This window comes from Alligator mississippiensis, chromosome 1 (genome assembly GCF_030867095.1).
Source record: "Alligator mississippiensis isolate rAllMis1 chromosome 1, rAllMis1, whole genome shotgun sequence".
In the NCBI taxonomy this organism is placed as follows: Eukaryota; Metazoa; Chordata; order Crocodylia; family Alligatoridae; genus Alligator; species Alligator mississippiensis.
In genome coordinates this window covers 480413539-480432185 of record NC_081824.1, presented here as the reverse complement: position 1 = coordinate 480432185, position 18647 = coordinate 480413539, and the positions used below count along the sequence as shown (strand labels likewise).

Sequence of the window (18647 nt, the reverse complement as noted above, 5' to 3'; positions counted from 1 at the left end):
ACTGGAAGGATGGAAGAGAATACAACCTGTGCTCCAGTCTTCTTGAGGCTGTCTCCCAGTTCATGGAAGTCCTTCATGATGTGGTCAGGGCTGGTCCTCGCTGCATTGTTGGTTCCCACAGGGACAAGGACCATGGCGTAGTAGTCAGAGGGCTTGATGAGAGCAGGAATCGCCTCAGTGATGTCCCTGATCTTAGGTCCAGACATGCAGGAGACTTCTCTCACCATAAGATCTGGTCGACAGATTGGCCTCTCCATGCCTCTCAGGATTGAGTCACCCACCACAATCACAATTAGTGGGGGAATACCTCTGGGGCAAAAAGCCACCTTTGTTTCCCTCCCAAAAACTCAGCTCATTGACAATTTTAATTAGGATGGGCCCAGCAGAGAGACACATCCTTACCCTCTCTTTTTAGGTAACCTGAGCTGGATACATTCCTGAGGGAGGGAGGAAACCTGCTCCCTCTGCCTATGTGACTAGTATCGCATACCTGGATGAGGGGCTTCCCTCCTGGTGGTCTAGAGTCTGCCCGGCAACTAGTGATGTATTTCAAATTGGTTGGCTGACAGTCAACAGGTGCTGGCCTCCATTGGCCCAGGTAAATGAGGTCTCAAGGGCTATATAAGTTAAGGACTCCCCAGGAGGAGTGGGCAGCAGCCATGAGAGATGCTCAAAAACAAAGAAGAGCTGTACCATCTGAAACTTGCCCTATCTCTCAGAACTCAGGATCAAGAAACTGCCTGCCTCCAGAGGAAATCTCCAGCAGCCTCTAGATGACACTTGTGAGTAAGCTACCTGAGATCCAACTAGATATATAGCTTGCAGTAACTCAGATGTGAGATCAAAGGCTACCCAGCCACAGGAGTTTGCTCTATGGGATTTCTCTGATATTGCCCTACCCTGTACCCTATTCTAACCCTGCCCTCTGTAACCAATGAAGTTCTCCTTTGTAACTGGTGTAGGAGACTTATTGAGGGGTGGGTCTAGATTATGCTTTGGGGTCCCCTTGGTTTGGCTGACTAAGGGAGACCACTACTTGTGCTTCTGACTGAGGGAGGCACCCCAAGTTCTTGAAGTGAATCAAGTCCCCTTGAGGGCTACTAGGCCTGTGTTTTCCAGAGTGTGCAGAGCCCAAATCGAGTCCAGAGCCCTGGGTGGTGGCAGTTGAACCTCTAGGCTAGCGGGTGTGCTCCAGGAAGGGGGTCGGCCAGATGTGAGGCACCCCAGGGAGGCACTCGGAGCCTGGAAGGTGGTTGGGCACGTTCAGGTGGGTGGCTCAACACAGGAGCACCCCCTACTGGCCCACCACAACCTCTTCCTCACTTAGTGGCCCCAGACTCACCAGCAATGGGCCCTGTTTTCCGGTGCTCAGTTCCTTTGTTGATGCTCCCCCCTGCCTTTCCTGTGTCCACAGGGCTGGGGCATGGGGGTCCCCTCTGGGGCACAGCAGCCCACCCTGGGGTGGCAGGAGAGCACTGAACTGCTGTCGGCAGCAAACCCAGTGACCCCGGCCCAGAGCACAGAGACCCCCGGGCCCTGCACCCCCCTGCAACCCCTTCCCCCGGGCAGGCTGCTCTGCTGGGCCCCTCTGCTCCCTGCTGTCTCCCAGACCTCCCCCCTCCCTGCAGCCTCCCTGCCTGCCCCCTCGCCCCCTTCCCAACAGCACCGGCAACTCCAGCTCAGGGGGGAGGTGCTGCCCCTCTTGCCCCCTGTGCCTGGGGTGGGGGAGGGGAGGGGCAGGGACCTGCTAGTGTGACATCATCTCATGCCCCACCTACCTGCCTTGCCCCACCTCCACCTCCATGTCCCTCTCCCATCTCATGGCTCCAGCGTCCAGGCCAGGAATACCCCGAGGATGAAGGGGTGGTGCTGACGTCCCGCTTTCCTGTTCCCCCATTTCCTGTTCCCACCATTTCCCTGTGGGGCGATGGTGATTTCCCAGCAGGGACCGACTCACAAGTCCTGGGATGCAGCAATTTCCCCGTGATCACGGGGACCGCCTGCCCCGGCCCTGACCCGTGACTCTTTCCCCTGTGGACGTGACTCTGGACCCAGGCACGGCTCATCCCAACCTCGTCCTGTCTGAGGATCAGAAATGTGTAAGACTTAAAGACACCTGACTGGATATGCCCGACTCCCCCGAGAGATTTGACCCTTGTGTCTGTGTCCTGGGCTCGGAGGGGATCACGGGCGGGAGGTGCTACTGGAAGGTGGAGGTGGGAGACAAGACGCACTGGGCCCTGGGCGTGTGCAGGGAGTCTGTGTGCAGGAAGGGGGGGGGGGGGAGCCACACTGACAACTGGCCATGGATACTGGGCCGTGTGGCTGCGGGATGGAGGATACAAGGCCCTCACCTCCCCACCCAGGACCCTCCTCCCCGTGTGAATGCGGCCCAGGCGGGTGGGTTTTTTTCTGGACTACGAGGGGGGCGAGGTCTCATTTTACAACGTGACCGACAGGTCCCATCTCTTCACTTTCACTGACACCTTCTCCGGGACCCTGCGCCCTTTCTTCTGTCCTGGTGTCAATGCTGGGGGCACCAACGCGGCTCCCCTGACCCTGTGCCCGGTCAAAGCCCAGCCCTGAGGGAATCCCTGTCCCTGTCATGACCTGCGGGGAGCACAGACTGTCCACTCCCCGTGCCCCGACTGCCACCCCCTCGGTGTCCCTGGGGTGGGGACAGGGCTGGGGTCTCCATCACAGGAGCTGCTCCAGCCTGGACCCTGCTGCAGCCCTGGCCCAGGGCTCGTCTCCCAATCCCCACATGCACAGCACCCAGCTGGGAGGGACCAGCTCCAAACTTTCATTCTTCACTAACATCATTGCAGTCCCTCAGGGGTTTTCATAGCATCATAGAATCATAGAAGTCGAGTCGGAAGAGACCTTGTAGATCTTCTAGTCCGACCCCCTGCCTGGGCAGGAGGGAAACTGGGCTCAAATGACCCCAGCCGTGTAGGCATCGAGCCGCTTCTTAAAGACCTCCAGAGTAGGAGCCAGCACCACTTCCCTTGGAAGTCGGTTCCAGATCCTAGCCTCCCTGACTGTGAAGTAATTCCTACGGATGTCTAATCTGAACTTACTCTCCAACAACTTGTGGCCGTTATTCCTTGTTATCCCGGGGGGCGCTAGGGGAAACAAGGTCTCTCCCAAAGCCTTCTGGTCCCCCCTAGTGAGTTTATAGATGGTCACTAGGTCCCCCCTCAGCCTTCTCTTGTGAAGGCTGAACAGGTTCAAGTCCCATAGCTTCTCATTGTAGGGTCTGCCCTGCTGTCTCCAGATCATGCTTGGTTACTTTGTTCACCTCTCTCAGCACTGCCCGCCTTTCCCCTCCTCTTCCTCCATTCCCTTTCATATTTAAAATAAATACCTCTGCATTGCACACCTGCTCTCTGCACATCATTTCCTACAGTCTGATGAGGTGAGCACTTGCTCCTGAAAGCTGATGCATTTGGGATTCAGTGAGTCTGATGGAGCTCAGGCTTTCTGGTGTGCAAGTCCAGGGCCATGCACCATGGGCCTCATGTGGGTCAGACGGCACAAGTGTCCCAGGCCCAGCACGTCACATTGTGCCTGAGTGCCCGGGGTACAGGGTGCCTGGGGGTGGGGAGCAGCAGGGAGGGGAGAACAGCATCCGTAGCAGTGCTCCTGGCAGTGCAGCTGCTGGTATTTTTTCACCTCCTACCCCTGTGGTTGGTGCCCAGAGCATGTGCCCCAGTCTCCTCTTCACTCTGCTACTGCCAGGGACTCTCAACAAGTCTAAAATTTCACCCATCACTGAGTCACTGGACCTGTGGGGATGGGTGACTGGGCTCTGCAGGCAAGATCTGGCCCATGGGCCAGGAGTTCAGCCGTCCAGAGTCTATAAGGTGCATCTCTATCCTGAATCCTGTCTGACTTCAGACATCTGATGTCTGACTTTAGTAGCTCCCTACTGAGCCAGAAGACAAGGCCAAGCCAGAGGCCCCAGAAGCCCTGCATAGAGGAGCCCTGTTCCAGAGGACAGCAATGACCCTGAAGCCCACTGCAAGTGAGACAGCAGCTTGGCACAGAAAATGAGGACCACCCTCCAGGCCTGGAAGCCATGAGTTGCAGAGAAAAGAGGATTCCCACAGGAGAGGGGGAGCCCCCCCGGTTAGTTAAGGGCTCCTGAAAGTGGTGTTCCCACTGGGAGGGCCCCCCTAAAGTTACCAACTTGCTTGTAGGGCTTGGCACAAGCCCAGGGATATTGGGGTTTCCCCTTGGGATTAAGTTTATGTTTGAGGCTCTTGCACCGTAAGTGGTGTGATGTCATGCCTAGTATTTTGTGAACTCTCATGTTTGTAAATTAGTAGATGAGTAGTGTCCTAGGGCTCTGCTGGGACCCCTGCTGCTATTACTTCACCTGTTGTTTATTTGTATTTATTTGTGGCTCATTTATTGTTGAGGTTTTATAGCATTTGCCCAGAGGGTATTGTTTATTTTGTTTGTTTACACACACACACACACACACTGTACATATGTTTGTATCCATGTTCCTTTCTCTTGTGATGTTAGTGTAAATAAATGTGTATGTAGTTCAGTCCCCCTGCCTGTCCTGGCCTGGTTCTGTAGGGTTGGAGGGAAATCGAGCAGTCTGCAGTTCCCCCACAGCACACCTGGCAGTGAACAATCCCTTTAAACCAGAGAATGGGATTATATACCTAAATTACCTAGGCTACACTTTTAAACCCTTAAGGAACATACTCCCTGTAGAATGAAGTTACACCCTGGACCATTGTTAAAACTGCATTGAAATTGTAATTGTAAAGTGATACAATCTCTTGAGTGAATGTGAGTGAATACTGATCATCAGTAGACAGTAGTCTAGCCAAAGAAAATCCATTTTAAGCTAATCAAGCTAAAGAACATATTCCTGGAACTTGAGCACTCACCCTATGGACTATTCCTGTCACCCATGACAATACAGCCATTAAGTTAATAAGTCAGGGGTGGATTCCCTACATTTCAGGTACCAGCAGGCACAGACCCCTGTGACTAACAGCTGTCAGGTACTACTCAAGACCCTTGTGGGACAGCAACCTCTGGAATGGGGAGCCAGGATGATGCTGGGGGATCACACGAGTCTGCCAGAAAGGGATAAAAGGCAGTGAAGCGTGACCCTCAGTGGCACCCTCTCATCCAGCACCCGACCCACCGAGACAGAAGGACAAACAGGTGACCCCCTTCTGGAGAAGAGATTGCCTTGAAGGAAGCTGACCATCAACAGCAGACTCCCGGGCCTTGAAGTGGTAGATACACTGACACCAGTGCTCACAATCGCTACAGCAGCCACTACGCACTATACTACATCATGGTTTCATAGTGCTTAGGGTCAGAAGGGACCTAAACAGATCATCAGGTCTAACCTGATCATCTTAGATTTTAGTAACTAAATCCTTGGATGATGGTGTCACCATGAACGTAGTCTTTCTAGACTTTAAGAAGACCTTTGACACTGTCTTTCACCCCATTCTCATCAATAAATTAAGTGACTGTGGCATTGATGCCTGCACAGTTGGATGGGTAAAAAATTGGCTGATGGGGCACACCCAGAGAGCAGTGGTGGACAGGTTGTACTCAACCTGGTCAGATGTGAGCAGCGGGGTACCCCAGGGCTCGGTCTTCGGGCCTGCACTCTTTAACATCTAGATCAGCGACTTGGATGAGGGGGTGGAAAGCACGCTGTCCAGGTTTGCTGATGACACTAAGATGTGGGGCAAGGTGGACACACTTGAAGGGAGAGAGAGGCTGCAACTAGATGTAGACAGACTACAAAAGTGGGCAGATGAGAATGGGATGGGGTTCAACGTAGACTAATGCAGGGTGCTGCACCTGGGGAGAAGGAATCCACAGCACACATACAGGCTGGGGAGTTCCCTTCTTGAAAGCACAGCGGCAGAAAGGGATCTTGGAGTCATTATTGACTTCAAGATGAACATGAGCTGCCAATACCAGACCGCAGCCAGCAAGGCCAGTCACACCTTGTCATGCATCCAAAGGTGCATCGTATTGCATCCAGTACTGGGTGCCACACTTCAAAAGGGATGTGGCCAGCCTGGAGAGGGTTCAGAGGAGGCCACCCGCTTGGTGAGAGGGCAGCAGGACGGGCCCTACGAGGAGAGACTGAGGGACCTGAACCTGTTCAGCTTCAGCAAGAGGAGGCTGAGGGGGGACCTGGTGGCTGCCTAGAAGCTCATCAGGGGGGATCAACAGCAAACAGGCAGAGCCCTTTTCTCCCCAGCACCGCCTGGGGTGACGAGGAACAATGGTCATAAGCTGATGGAGAATAAGTTTAGGTTACAGATCAGAAGGCAATATTTTACAGTTAGGGTGGCCAAAATCTGGAACCAACTTTCCAGGGAAGTGGTCCTCACCCCTACCTTGGGCAATTTCAAGAGGAGGTTGGACGATCACCTGTCTGGAGTCTTGTGAACCCAGCATTCATTCTCGCCTGTGGCAGGAGGTCAGGCTAGATGATCTGTTCAGGTCCCTCCTGACCCTAGTTACTATGAAACTATGAAACTATGGGGAGGAGAGCCAAGGCCTGGCCTTGATACGACCATTTCTATCTGCAGGGATCAGGCGTGGCAGGAAGGTGAGGGCCATGGCTGTCCCAAAGGTGAGGGTCAGTGCCCACTGCCCACTGGGAGATCATTCCCTTGGCATGAGTCGCCATCACATCTCGCCAGCTCCGCCCGAGCCGGCAGTCACACCTGGCACCCAGCACTCCCCTGCTGGCCAAGAAGAGGCCGTACAAGACGGTGGACGTCCAGCTGTCTGAGCGCAGGGTGAATACGTCCTTCAGCAGGTTGAAGTTGGTTCCACGCTTGGGACCTGAGCAAATCAGCTGCATCTTCAGGGAGGTCGACCAGCGCTTCTGTAGCATCTTCAGCCTGCCCAGGCCCCGCTTTCATGCAAACAAGACAACACACACTTGTTACGCCTCAGCTCTGTATTCTTGGGCAACCCTGGCACAGGATGCAGTCTGTCTGACTCACAAAGGACTCCCCCCCCCCCTCCCCTCCTCTACCTAAACGAAACTGATTAAGATGCAGTGAGAGACGCACCTAAAACTCTCCAGATAAGGGTGACAAGAGTGAACAACTGCCCTCGGTCTCATTTGCATCCGAGATGGAACCAGATGACCATTCATTTACATGAGAGATGGAGAACAGAAAGCCTGAAGCAGAGACTGCAGTGAATTCTGGGACCAGAGAAGCAGGAGAGCGCTGCATGATGGGGAATCTGTGCTTCCAATGTTAATCAACCCATGTTCACACACACCCAGCTCAGCATTTATCAGACCAGTTCTAATCTGGATTTGCTAAGGACTTCCCCCCACCCCCCAACACATACACAGAGCTCTAAGTTTAATAGGCATCTCGGGCCGTACATTCCCCGGTCCCACTATGGGAGGCCTATTTAAACTTGATTGACTAAAACTCGGTTGCCGGGGTAGGGACTGCTGAGGCAAGAGACCGAGTCCGAGGGGGTATGGGCAACATTTGAACAATGGTTAAGGGTTCATCACAGCATCCAGCCTGCTGGAGCCCTAATCCCAGGTGTTGTCGTATCTTTCCCGAGACGACTGGTGGAAGTCCTCTCCACAAAAGGTTATGAGCACCCCAATAATTGCTTTAAGTCTGTTAAAAGACTATAGTAAGATCTGGAAAAGTGATGCTAAGCTGAGGCTTGTGCACAACAAGTAAAAATCCAAAATCCTGATGCTGCAAGCTATCTATTGTTCCTGAAGAAACCATGAGATATCCCATCAGGATATCTGCCATCCATAGGAATCTCAAGCTGGCTCCCAAGTATTTGGGTTACTCCCTAATCTTAAGTGTTTCCTGATTATCAATCAGTTTCCTGAGATGGTCCAAACCAGATAACCCCTTGTCAATAGAAAAGACAATGATTTACACTACTGAGGGTGCTTCCAAGCAGCTGAACTGAGGGTATAAAAATCTGTAAGTGTGTGTGCTTAAAAAAAAAGAAAGAGAAAGAAAAAGAAGGAGAAAGAAAGAAGAAGAAGAAAACTCCTGTGCTGACACCATCCCCTGTCGTTCTTGGGACGCTGGAAGAACAGATCGTCTCTCTCTTCAAGGATTGTGCTACGGACTGTGCCTGTCAGCTTTGCAGCCTGGGTACCGTGGACTCGGTGAGATTCCCAGCGTTCTCTCTTCTTTCTAGGCATAAACTTCTGAACCTGAACTGTATCAGTTAAGCTTCAGCTAAGTTTCCCCAAATACTTAGTGAAACCAGGGTAGTATTGTCATTGTTTGTGCTTGTTTTTCTTTTGCATGGCTATTACTACTAGTACCATTATATATTTCATATGCTTAGCAATAAATAACTTTTACAGTCAGACTAGTAGTAACTGGGTATATTTTTCCTTCTCTGCTTCTTTTTCCTCCTGTGTTCTGCAGCAACGCTTCTTTTACCTATGCTAAAGATCCCTGTGAAGCCTAAATTATTGTGGGGTTTGCTCATCAAGAGGCCAAAGATTGGGACGTGCTGAGTTTGAAACACATAAGGGGATCAGCGTGTACAGGCTGATTGACCCAGTTTGACTCAGACGTGCCCTTATGAATTGAATGCTGGCCCATGAGGGTGTCAGCTGGACACCCAGCCAGATTCAGAGGGATTCTGTTCACCCGTGTGCTTGTGTTTGACTGCATTTTATTGTTGCTCTTATGAACTGATTCTTGGCATATGAGGGTGTCAGCCTGTCCATGCTGATCAGCCCGGCCAGGTCAGGCGTGTCACGTTAATGTGTGTGTGTTTGTGTGTATGACTGATTTGGTGACTGGAGGAACCCAGTCCCATTGAGATTGAGTCCTGCAAGATAGCTCCACTGGGGGTGAGGGCTTGCAGAAGGGAGAGATACAGCTCCGTATAGTAACACAAGCAGCACATTGACAGAATCACCAAGACCCTAGAAACTATCCCTAATAAATGAGCACACCCCAAAGTAATGGGCAAATTTGGTAACACACTGTGCCCAAGGGCAGGGGAGATGGGGGCAAGAGATCCCAGCCATGGGCAGCTCTCAGCACATGTGAGCTTTGCTCTCGCCAGCGCTGGCTGCTCCACTTGAGGCTCGGCCAGTGGGTGCATCAGATCCAAGCCACCCTGCGTTTGGGGAGGCAGCCCCAGGGCTAGAGCAATACTGTGGTGGCGCAAGGTGCCCCCTCCCTGGCCAGCTCGGACAACGGGGTGAAGGCTGAAGCTGGCAGCACGTAACCACCAGACGGAGCAACACGTGGCAGATGTGCTCCCGAGCCCCACAGCCAGCGCTGCAGTGCATGGGCGACAGCCACCGCTTCCTCACCACCAAACTGCTTCCTCCCCACGCTTCCCCACCACCAAACTGCTGGCCCTGTGGGAGCCCCTGGGCTGCACCACCCTGCTTGTTGGGCCAGGTCTCTAACCCCGCCAGTCTTCAGGACATGTAGGGCCTCATCAAGGCTGTCCTGAGTTCAGATTCAATTACAATCAGTTTTTGCATATTGATTGATATAACCCCCTCAGGTTTTATGCATCCACCACCCTGACAAGACACAAAGGTCCTGGCACCCCACTGCTGGTAACATCACACTGTGCCCGGACGTCAGTGCTAATGTCTGGTCTCAATTGGGGTAGTCACATTTTACTGCCCCTGCCCCCCAATGTTCTCCCCTTCATGCAGCCTCCCCGAGGCCCATAGGGGCTGTCTCCACCCAGCCAGGGCCCAGGGCTGTACCTAGCAGTCTGGCCACGTGCAGCATCTTACCCTGGTAGAAGTCGTGCTCTCTGGACATCTCCATGAAGAAGTAGATCGTGTCATCTTCTCCGCTTTGCTGTTCCTCAGGAAGGGGGAGCCCAAAAAGTCGGGGTGTGAGCACAACGAGGGAAAGGGTCATGGCCCTGGGCACTGGTGCTGAACATGCCTGACTTGGCCCAAGCCACGTGGCTGCAGCAGTAATGACCATGGGGCCAGCACCCAGGAGCCAAGACGCAGATCCCTGACCTGCTACACTGCTGTCAGCAAGGAGCGGAGTGGACCTCAGCACCACCCCTGCTGCCTGCCTCAGCACCCAACCCCAGCCTGGCAGCCCCCGCCTCCCTGCCCATGTCCCAAGTCCCTTCAGTAGCACAGGTGGCCGACCCAAGAGTATGTGCCGTTTGGCCAGGTCACCGAGGTCTCTGTCCAGATGCACTCCTCTGAGGTCCCTGTCACTTGAGAGATGATGGGCTCCGTCCCCAGGAAGCGTTGATGGTAGCAGCGCACAGGACACCATTTGGGGGGCACAGGTCAGGTGGGGGAAGTCGCAGGGAGGGGGCATGGCCGGACACACCCAGGAGGGACACAAGCCATGCTGTTGGAACGCAAAGCTGGTACAGAAGGGCAGAGCCACGCTCCACACCCGGCTCACACAGCCCAGGCCCCGGCTGTGGGTGGAGGGGACCAGAAGCAGCCGCTCAGCAAGGCAAGGGTGTGCCGTGTCCCATCTCAAGCCCTGCCCTGGCATGGCTCACTCCCTGCTGCTGCCCAACCTGCTCCCTGCCTACGTCCCAGGCCTGGCCCCCAGCTCGGACACCCCACCCCATGGCGGCTGCCACACGCTGCATGGGCTCGAAGGGGCACTTGCCCCAGTCGCTGTCCTGCTGCTCCATGCGACTGAAACTGGTCCTGTTCTGCGGGGAAGGCAGAGGAGTCTCAGCCCCTGGTCCCCCGTCTCCTGCCCCTGTCCTCCCCCAGCAGCAGCAGGGTGGCATTTGGCTCTGCCCTCGCCTTCCTGTCACCAGGACCCGGGGGATTTTCTCCTCTGCTCTTTCCTTCCTGTTGCCAGGGGTCTTCCTCATCTGCTGCCCCTGCAGTGCCCTCCAGCCCAGGGTGTGGGGTGGGGGCACTGGAGGGAGGCTTGGGTCACTCATGATGAAGACGCGCTGGGGGTCGAAGGTGTACGTGCCACACACAAAGAGGTGGCTCTCGCTGGAGAAGTCCAGGATGCGGATGTAGTTGTGACACTTGGTCATGGAGAGGGCGGGCAGCCGTGACGTGGAACATGGGAATGCCACGGGGCACTCAGCGTCGAGGGGCACGGAAGTGTGGGTGCGCCAGCCCATTCTGTGACGGCGGGAATGGGGCGGGGGCCTTGCTGCCCGGCAGCACAGGGTTCCCCACGGAGACTAGCAACACCCCAGTACTTATTCCCTGCCACAGGACAGCATGGCCAAGCACACACGTGTGTCAGTGCACATGCATGTTCCAGCCCACAGGGGGCAGCAGGGACCACGGTCCAAACTCCCGTGTCCCAGGTCTGAGCTGCAGCTTCAGACACCTGGTTTCCAATCCCTGGTCTCTGCTCAGATGTGATTATTGCTGTATAAGCTCGAGCACAGGCTGTTTTATCATTTTTGGAGAGAAAAAAGTCCATTTACTGCCTGCCTTCTACGAATGAGTTAGAGGGAGCTGATGCTGAAGGATGTGTTTAGCCTGTGGGGCTCAGTCCGAGAGCTAGGAAGGAGCACACGATGCTTCTCACGATGAGAGAGGCCTTCCCCAGACAGGGTGGGATGCTCTCCTGGGGCCTGGAGACAGCACAATGTCAGTAATTCCTGCCATGAATTAACAAGAGTCATCTGGAAACTAGTCAAGGGCCCACCCCCCACTCCTATTGCCGCTGGGCAGGAGTGGGGTTGTTTAAGGCTGTGCATGTTGGTTCAGATGCAATTATTTTGCTCCTTCCTATGGACATCCTCCAACTTCTGTGCATCCACTTGTAGTGGTTCGCTCTGATTAAAAAAATCCCCAATTTTTGGATTAAAAAAAGTAACCCAAAATCCACATTTTTCTGGGATCAAAATGAAATACCACTAATATATTCATTGTGGTGTTTCATTTGGATTTGTTATCAGAGAAAGCCAGGATCCCTGCTCATTACCCATCCTTGCACACATGGATGAGATGCTCTCCCCTGCCAGCCCCTTGTTGGTGGGATTGCCCCCCCAGTCACTTGGAGCCCCTCGGAGCCGGCCCGCTGGAGTGCCGTGTCCAGTTCTGGCTCCGCCTTCCAGAAGGACGCGGATAAGCTCGAGAGCGTCAAAGAAGGGCCACCCGCATGGCCAAGCGCATGGAGGACAGACCCCATGAGGATAGACTCAGGGAGCTGGGTCTGTTCAGTTTAGGAAAGAGAAGGCTGAGAGGTGAATGGATGGCCACCAACAAATGCATCAGGCAAGTGTTACATCTCAGCTCTGTGTTCTTGGGCAACCCTGGCACAGGATGCAGTCTGTCTGACTCACAAGGACTCACCCCCCCCCCCCCCTCCCCTCCTCTACCTAAACAAAACTGATTAAGATGCAGTGAGAGACACACCTAAAACTCTCCAGATAAGGGTGATAAGAGTGAACAACTGCCCTCGGTCTCATTTGCATCCGAGATGGAACCAGATGACCATTCATTTACATGAGAGATGGAGAACAGAAAGCCTGAAGCAGAGACTGCAGTGAATTCTGGGACCAGAGAAGCAGGAGAGCGCTGCATGATGGGGAATCTGTGCTTCCAATGTTAATCAACCCATGTCACACACACCCACCTCAGCATTTATCTGACCAGTTCTAATCTGGATTTGCTAAGGACTTTCCCCCCCCAGACACACACACACAGCTCTAAGTTTAATAGGCATCTCGGGCCGTACATTCCCCGGTCCCACTATGGGAGGCCTATTTAAACTTGATTGACTAAAACTCGGTTGCCGGGTTAGGGAATGCTGAGGCAAGAGACCGAGTCCGAGGGGGTATGGGCAACATTTGAACAATGGTTAAGGGTTCATCACAGCATCCAGCCTGCTGGAGCCCTAATCCCAGGTGTTGTCATATCTTTCCCGAGACGACTGGTGGGAGTCCTCTCCACAAAAGGTTATGAGCACCCCAATAATTGTTTTAAGTCTGTTAAAAGACTATAGTAAGATCTGGAAAAGTGATGCTAAGCTGAGGCTTGTGCACAGCAAGTAAAAATCCAAAATCCTGATGCTGCAAGCTATCTATTGTTCCTGAAGAAACCATGAGATATCCCATCAGGATATCTGCCATCCATAGGAATCTCAAGCTGGCTCCCAAGTATTTGGGTTACTCCTTAATCTTTAGTGTTTCCTGATTAACAATCAGTTTCCTGAGATGGTCCAAACCAGATAACCCCTTGTCAATAAAAAAAGACAATGATTTACACTACTGAGGGTGCTTCGAAGCAGCTGAACTGAGGGTATAAAAATCTGTAAGTGTGTGTGCTGAAAAGAAGAAGAAAAAGAAGGAGAAGGAGAAAAGGAGAAGGAGGGGAAAAGGAAAGAAGAAAACTCCTGTGCTGACACCATCCCCTGTCATTCTTGGGACTCTGGAAGAGCAGATCGTCTCTCTCTCTCTTCAAGGATTGTGCTACGGACTGTGCCTGAACTGTATCAGTTAAGCTTGAGCTAAGTTTCCCCAAATACTTAGTGAAACCAGGGTAGTATTGTCATTGTTTGTGTTTGTTTTTCTTTTGCATGGCTATTACTACTAGTACTATTATATATTTCATATGCTTAGCAATAAATAACTTTTATAGGCAAACTGGTAGTAATTGGGTATATTTTTCCTTCTCTGCTTCTCTTTCCTCCTGTGCTCTGCAGCAACGCTTCTTTTACCTATGCTAAAGATCCCTGTGAAGCCCAAATTATTGTGGGGTCTGTTCATCAGGAGGCCAAAGATTGGGACATGCTGAGTTTGAAACACATAAGGGGATCAGCTTGTACAGGCTGATTGACCCAGTTTGACTCAGACATGCCCTTATGAACTGAATGCTGGCCCATGAGGGTGTCAGCTGGACACCCAGCCGGATTCAGAGGGATTCTGTTCACCTGTGTGCTTGTGTCTGACTGCATTTTATTGTTGCTCTGATGAACTGATTCTTGGCATATGAGGGTGTCAGCCTGTCCATGCTGATCAGCCCGGCCAGGTCAGGCGTGTCACGTTAACTTGTGTGTGTGTTTGTGTGTGTATGACTGATTTGGTGACTGGAGGAACCCAGTCCCATTGAGATTGAGTCCTGCAAGATAGCTCCACTGGGGGTGAGGGCTTGCGGAAGGGAGAAATACAGCTCCGTATAGTAACACAAGCAGCACATTGACAGAATCAACAAGACCCTAGAAACTATCCCTAATAAATGAGCACACCCCAAAGTAATGGGCAAATTTGGTAACACCTCACCCAGACAAACCTTCAACCTGCATCAGTTTCTTTCCTTAAAACTGCCCGAATCATTTCCAGAACAAGCAAGTTGGCAGGCTACAGCCTTGCATGGATCACGGTAGCTGTTGGAGAAGAACTGGCTTCGTGCCCATCCCTCAAAACATGTCTTTCAAAATGCTTTTTTTCTGTAATAAAAGCAGAAAGTAATTTAAAAGAAACAACAAATTCGAATTCCCCACCAGATCTTTTTTCCATCTGCCATTAGCAAAAGGTAAAGTGAAGGTGCGAAGATACCCACACTTCCCTTTTGAGAAAGAGAGAGAGAGAGACTTTTCTTCTATTCCATTCTAGATAACCGTAAAAGTTGTTCAAGAAAGTGACTCCTCCCCCCTTTTCCCAATTTCTTATATTTCTCCCCAGAGGGAGGACAACTTAAAAAAAAAAAAATCTCTTTTTTGCTAAGAACTATGCTTTTAATTGCAACAACACAAAAATCTACCAAGTTTTTTATTTAATTGCTCACAAAACCACTTGAAGAGACTGACATCTTCCAACAAAGCTTTTTAGCTGAAGAGTCACCATCTAGCCCACAGCTCCTCAGTTTCTGCTGGTCCAAGACAGAAGTCAGGACGGAGTCACCATGGTAGAGATAACTGGTTATATAGAATACATTTGCCATTTGTTATCAGGTTTCCAAATGAAGCTGCCCTGTTCATTTTGGTATTTTTACTCAATAGAAAGGAAGGAAGGAACAGGGCATGCTCTTTTTAAAGAGGTAGCATATTAACTATGAAGATCAAGATGTACACAAGTCGGGCTGGAGTTATGCTTAGGGTTCTGCTAACAACATTAATAAGCAGTCACCAAGTCTGCTGACATGCATGTTGACACCAGCACCCCTTAAAGAATAACAAATTGATTATGTTGAGTTAAGGGACAGTTTTCCTGTACCTCAAAGCCTTCAGTTTCTTCCAAGATCACGTGGAGTAGACGTATGTATTCAGTGGCTGCTTTGAGTGTATCAACTTTACTAGGCTTCCGGTCTTTAGGTATCAATGGCACAATCATCTTCAGCTTTGAAAAACCACTGTTCAAGTCTCTGATCTGCCAGACACACACAGACATGAAAGATGAGATTATATAACCTTCAGTCCATCAGCTGCAGCACACCACCAAGTGGTGAAAGAGGCACCTTTTAATACAGCTCATTTTCAAATGGGCAGAAAAAAAAGTTACAGGTGGATGCACAGCACATTAATACAAGATACTGGTCACCTAAATGGCACTTTAAGGTAAATGGCTTACAGTGATTAATAGCAGCTGTAATGGCCACCTCACAACCAAACAATTAAGGACTTAAAGCCTCTTTCACGTCTTCTTCCAAGGTGCTTATGACCATCTGTTATACATGCACTCAAGTCTGTAATAGGCTTATAACATCCACTAGTCCTTTGTAAATCTAACTGGAATAGGAAGTGCACCTGAATACCTTGGGACTGCATTTCTTCCCACCCCTTCTGATCCAGGGGCAAGGTGGAAGGGTTGTATGAGCTGGTGCTTATAAACATGGGGACATCTTCATCAAGTAAATGAGAACACGGAGGATAGGAGGGCTAATTGCAAATGCTCAGAGACAAGAAATATGCATTAGGAATAAGAAGCACATGGCCAAGCCCTGGTCTGATCTCCACAGCTCACACTGTAAAAGCTTTAAACCTGCTGAATACTTAGGTCATGATCCTGTGGATATTTTCACTCCAGTAACTTGACCTGTCTGAATCATGTCTCTGAATCACAGGTGCTCAACTGCAGGATACAAGCCCAACACAGGGCCAAGAACTCAGGCCTGTTTGACTGCATTATTAATAATTAGTTATGCCACAGTATTAGGAAGACATTGCTTACAATGTACACCACAGCGGTGTTTATTTTGCCATGGAAACAGCCAGACATGTAGAAGTATTTCAGTGTTGTCCCCATCTCTCAGCCTGCCATTATTTTACCCTCTCCTGCAAAGTGCATCGTGCATTTAACTTCAACAAGCTTTGGTCTCTCACCTTAGTTTTCAAGTCTTCCGCTGCCCAGCTACTGTTGCTGTGAATGTTGAATTCCCTAATTTTTCTGGTTTATAGCAAAGCGATTGTATCTTGTGTTGTGAGCTGTGTACTTTGCACTAAAACTGCAGCGTTATTCTAAACTGCAATGAGACATGAGAGTCAAAAAGAACTCCTTCTCTCCCTCTTGCAAAGACAGCAAGTGAGGTCGAGGTCTGGCTACTACCCAGCACCTGGCCACTGCTGTGGTTGGATAGGTTATCTAGAACACAAGATTATTCATTCCTAGTTTACTGATAAGAGTTGCTTTCCCCCAGGTTATTCATGAACTCTGAGAACCCTCTCAGGAGAACTGGCACAGGACACTATTACTCATGATGAGCACTCTTCTGTACCTGCCGCAGATGCAGAGCTCTTGTTTGCAGAGAGAGCATTTCCATAACTCAAACCTACACTACAAATCCAAGTTGGGTGCCGGTGGAAAGACAAAGGGCAGCCCTGATGGGGGAAAAAAATCATTCCCAGAGGCGAGACCAATGAACCCCCCCACATCTTACGCCAGTGCTTCTCAACTTCTTTAGCCTCAAGACACTCATCCTGAGCCTCGAGGTACGCCTCCTTGCACTCAGCCAATTCCAGCTCTTTTTTTTTCTGACTTTGGAAAAAATAAGCAGGAGCAATCTGCCCGCTGCAAAGAGTTCAAAAAGCCCCAGCAAATCAGAAAGGGTGTTAAGACCACGGATACAAAACCGCTGGGTTTCTCTTGTGAATGGTGCGTGCAAAGCGGGGCTCCCTGCAAAGATCTCAAGGCAGCCCGGTTGAGACCCCTCTTCAAAGCACAAAGTCATTTCTTCTAGGGCTGGAGGCCTTATGCCAGCGTGACCCAGCCTCGCCACGGCACTCAGGCCCACGCGTCACCTTACAAACTAGCGGCCATCACTGAGGACAGTTTGGGTGTCCTCTACTGATATGAAACCAGACACTTTTATGCCTAAAGGTTTCATATGAAGAGCGGACAGAGGAGCAGAAAACCAGGGTGTCCTGTATGACAGCCTCCCTTAGCACCTTGCCAAGCCAGGGCTACCCCCTGGCCCTATGCAGCCCGCTGAGAAGCGAGCCGTGTACAGACGTGCCCATGTATGCGCCCTGCTCTGGGGAGGTGCAGGCGGGCAGGAGAGCAGAGCAGAGCCGGGGCCCTCGGCCCTCCCTTACCCGCTCTCTCTCCTTGGCATTGGCCGCCTGCCGCCTCTCCAGCACCTCCTCCAGCCTCTCGGTGCACAGGTAGCGGCCCGAGGGCTGCCTCCTCATCCTGCTGATGGCGGCTGCCGAGGGCAGGGGGCCGTAGCGCTCCTGCAGCACGTCGCCCAGCACCTCCGGGGCCGGGACCGGGGCTAGCGGCGGGGGCGCCCGCTCCTTCTCCTTCTCCATGCGGGCGGGCGGGCGGGCGGGAAGGGCCGGGCTCCGCCGCACCGGGCCCGGCTGCTGCACAGGTGCGGGGCGAGGGGCCGGAGCCCACGTGCCCGCAGCTGCGGCGCGGGAAGGACCGGCGGGGCAGCAAGGACGGGGCGGAGTGGAGGACGTGCGGGGAGATGGGTGCGGGCCGGGGGCAGGCTCGTTCAGTGCGGACAGGAGCGGGCTGGAAGGGGAGTTCATAGCGCCCCCCCCCCCCGCAGGGCACCCCGTGCCTGCTCCTCGAGCGGACAAACTGGCAGGGACAGAGCCCTGGCAGAGCCAATCGAGCGCAGCTGCGGGTTGCCGGGGCAACTACGGGGGCCACTGGCCAGCAGGGGGCGGGGCCTGGCCCTTATAAAGCCCAGGGCTGAGGCCAGGCTGGCAGTTCTCTGCCGCAGCCGGGGAGGCAGGAGCTCCCTCAGCCGGGGTGTGGGGAGGAGCCCGCCGGGCGAGTACAGCTCGTGATAGCCCTGAGAGGATTGGGCACTATGGTTTAGCCAGGGGCTTTATGTTTGCCTTATAGCCAGGAGGCTCTAGTTTACGTTTGGCTCTGTTATTCCGCCCCGAGGCTTGGGTGAGGCTGTAGGGGTTGGAGGAGGCCTCAACTATAGGGACCCCAGAGAGCGTGGGGTGCCCTAGCGCCAAGAGGGCGCATGATCTGCATAGCGCCAGGGAAGGCGCAGCTCGCACGCCAGCGCGCGAGTAACTGGCGGCGAGGAGCGCGGCCCGTGGGTCGCGGGCGCAACCCGTAGGTTGCGGACGGGGACCGAGACCCCGGATGGTGTGCGGGGGAACATAGACCCCGGCCCCAGGGAAGGGGCGGTGTTATTGCGTAGCCCAGTGTGGGCGCGGCGAGCCCCAGAGAGGGGGGAGCGCCATACTGAGGAGCCCTGGAGAGGGGCCGTTACTGAGGAG

General features: G+C 52.6%; 1 protein-coding gene across 1 annotated transcript; it reads right to left on the bottom strand.

Moving 5' to 3' along the window:
- Positions 1–14693: 14693 nt before the first annotated feature.
- On the bottom strand, positions 14694–17984 carry LOC132248856 (factor in the germline alpha-like). The gene is made up of 2 exons (XM_059723321.1): positions 17493–17984; positions 14694–15330 (listed from the first exon to the last, which is right to left on the bottom strand). Exons 1-2 carry the CDS (start codon positions 17931–17933, stop codon positions 15127–15129), a joined length of 645 nt encoding a protein of 214 aa, XP_059579304.1. The 5' UTR covers positions 17934–17984; the 3' UTR covers positions 14694–15126.
- Between the last annotated feature and the right edge of the window lie 663 nt (positions 17985–18647).

Bases quoted from the DNA above. Each gene is read 5' to 3' on its own strand.
- LOC132248856 (XM_059723321.1), bottom strand. From the start codon at position 17,933: ATGAACTCCCCTTCCAGCCCGCTCCTGTCCGCACTGAACGAGCCTGCC. The intron at 15,331-17,492 runs GTAAGGGAGGGC...TGTGTCTGGCAG, and splicing joins ATGCCAAGGAGAGAGAGCGG to ATCAGAGACTTGAACAGTGG.